The sequence below is a fragment of the Sorex fumeus genome, unplaced genomic scaffold, assembly GCF_029834395.1.
Source record: "Sorex fumeus unplaced genomic scaffold, SorFum_2.1 ptg000021l, whole genome shotgun sequence".
Classification (NCBI taxonomy): domain Eukaryota; kingdom Metazoa; phylum Chordata; class Mammalia; order Eulipotyphla; family Soricidae; genus Sorex; species Sorex fumeus.
The window spans coordinates 13,369,447-13,372,256 of NW_026606078.1; the positions used below are offsets into that span (position 1 = coordinate 13,369,447).

Here is a 2,810-nt window from a genome sequence, read left to right on the forward strand (position 1 = left end):
AAGAAATAGAGGGAGATCGCAGGAAGTGAAAAATATACCATTCTCATGGATTGTATTATCTCAACCAATAATATTAAAATGATTATCCTACCTAAGCTATTACAATGATTCAATGCAATCCCCATCCAAATTTAGACGGGATTTCAAAATGTCAATAAGTTTATATCAGATCAGAAAGGACTGCGAATTAGTCAAAAGAACACTAAAAAGCAAAAAATTGAGAGGTAATTCATTACCAAATTTGGAACTGCGTCATACACCTATACTGATCAAAACTTAATGGTACTGGAATAAGACAAACACTCTGGTCAAGGGGTCAATTTCGAATATACTATGATAAAACTCCATAGATGCAGTTAGTTAATTTTTATAAAAGTGCTGAGACCATAAAATGAAATAAAGATAGTCTCTTTAACAAACGGTGCAGGGAAAATTGGATAACTGCATGTAATAAACAAGAGCTGGATCAATATTGTACACCTCACACAAAAGTCAGTTCAAAGTGGATCAAAGACTTTGAGATAGAAAAAAAACTATGAAGTACTGGAGGAAAATATAGACCGAACACTGCAAGATTAGGGCCTGAAAATTGACTTCAAAGAGCTGATAAACTAGCAAAGGCAACAAAATCAAACATTCACAAATGGGATGACAAAAAGTTAAAGAGCTGCATGTCAAAACCAACAAGGGTAAAACTAAAAGACACTAATGGAACTGGAAAAATATTTACAATCAAAACATCAGATAGAGGTTTGATATACAGGATCCATAAGATACAAAGATCAACACAAAGAAATTAAAAAACCCTATCAATAAATGGGGTCAGGAAATTAATGGACACTTCTCAGTGCAAGAAAGGTGGAGAGCCAGTAGGCACATGGAAACGTGGTCATCAGTCAGAGAAATCCAAATCAAGACGATAATGAGGTATCACCTCACACCCGTGAGAATGGTACATATCAAATACAGTAGGAACAATTTGTGTTTGTGGGGACGTGAGAAAAAATGAGAGCTGTCAACCACAGCTGATGGGAAGGTGGTTTGGAAACCCCTGTGCAAAACCTTATGAAGAGTTCTCAGTAAACATAGTGGAGAGCAGCACTGGTGGAGGGAAGGGTATTTGATCAATGTATAATTGAAACCCAAGCACAAAAATGTGTAAGTCTGCAACTGTACCTCACGATGTCTCACTATTAAAAAAATTTTTATAAAAAAAAAAAGGAAGACCACTCAATGCCTCTTTTGCAGACCACAACACCCAAAAGGAGAGAGAGAACACAGGGGATTGCCCTGCCACAGAGACAGGGGGGATGGGGGAATGGGGGTGGGAGGGATATTATCCATGGTGGTGGAAAATGGGCACTGGTGGAGGGATGGGTATCTGATCATTGTATAATTGAAACCAAAGCACAAAAAATTGTAAATCTACAACTGTAAAATAAAATAAAATAAAATAAAGGGAAAAAAAAAAGGAAGAGCTGAGTTGATGGACCAGAGGGTTCTGGGGAGTTTTTGTTTCATTTCCCTGTGGGTCTGAAGCACTGGGTATTAATTGTTACCATAATTAGACTGACAAAAATAGTCAGCCTCATCCTCAGGCTGCATCCCAGAGATGGTCAGGTAGGCAGCATTGGAGGAACTCTCAGTGGACCCAGAAAACCTATTGGGAACTCCAGAGGGTCTTTTATTGTTTGCATAGATCAAGTTTGTGGGGGAACTCCCAGGGCGCTGCTGGTACCAGTGCACATAGTTAGACCCAATGTTTCCACTGCTGCGGGTACAAGAAATGGTGACCTTCTCCCCTGGAGACCCAGACACAGAGGGAATCTGATTCAGCACAAACTGGGCCCAAGTAACTGAAAGAAAAGAACACAGAGATTAGTGACACAGAAGGACCTGATCCCAGGAAGGAGAGAGAGGTCATCACTAGTAGCCACCCCCTGCCGAAACTGAAAAATTCCCAGCAGGCACTACCTGTACAATAAGTCAGGAAGGTGAGGAGCAGCAGAGTCCGGTCCATGCTGAGGCACCCCCACACTTTGTGCCCAGGGCTTGACAGCCACACTGTGCCCTCAAGGACTTTATAGGGCCTCCTAATCCACAGGGTGGGAGGTTTTTATGCAAATCTTCCCCTCTTAGGAAGCCAGACAAACCCCTCCTTAAAATTGGCCAAGACTCATCCTGAGTAAAGAGAGTCTAGTTCAGAGAGGATTTCTCCAAACAGAGCAAGAGTGACATCTGCTGGGCAAGGGGAGAACCACAGATGAGCAACCCAAGAGCCAAGCTGACACAGCACCGCCCCCTAGTGGACACAAGAGATGTGTTCCTCCTCTACCCAAGCCACATCCTCAGAATTCCAGATCATAACCAAGATTCCCTACATTGCATTTTAATCTCACTTTGCATTTTATACTTCTTAACCGTATTGATGGGGCAGAACAATGTTGAGTTATTCTCTGGAATATCATAAAGTGAATGAGCTACAGTAGAAGGAATGGGAGTCATTTCTGCACTGAATTTATCTATTTATTTATTCATTTTTTATTAGTTAAACACCATGAGGTACAGTTGTAGACTTACAAACTTTCCTGCTTGGGTTTCATTTATATAATGATCGAGCATCCATCCCTCTACTAGTGCCCATTCCTTACCACCAATGATCCCAGTAGCCCTCCCACCCCCAACCCCATCCCTCCCACACCACCCCTTCTCTGTGGCAGGGTATTCCCTTTTGCTCTTCCTCTAGAGTGTTGTAGTTTGCAATAGAGGTATTGAGAGGCCATCGTCTTTGGTCTACTTTCAGCACGCAT

General features: G+C 41.7%; 1 gene segment (V, D, J or C); it reads right to left on the bottom strand.

The window, feature by feature from the left end:
* Positions 1-1,548: 1,548 nt before the first annotated feature.
* LOC130022930 (immunoglobulin lambda variable 6-57-like) lies at positions 1,549-2,020 on the bottom strand. The segment is given in 2 exon segments: positions 1,549-1,856; positions 1,975-2,020. Coding segments are annotated over 2 exon segments (354 nt in total).
* Between the last annotated feature and the right edge of the window lie 790 nt (positions 2,021-2,810).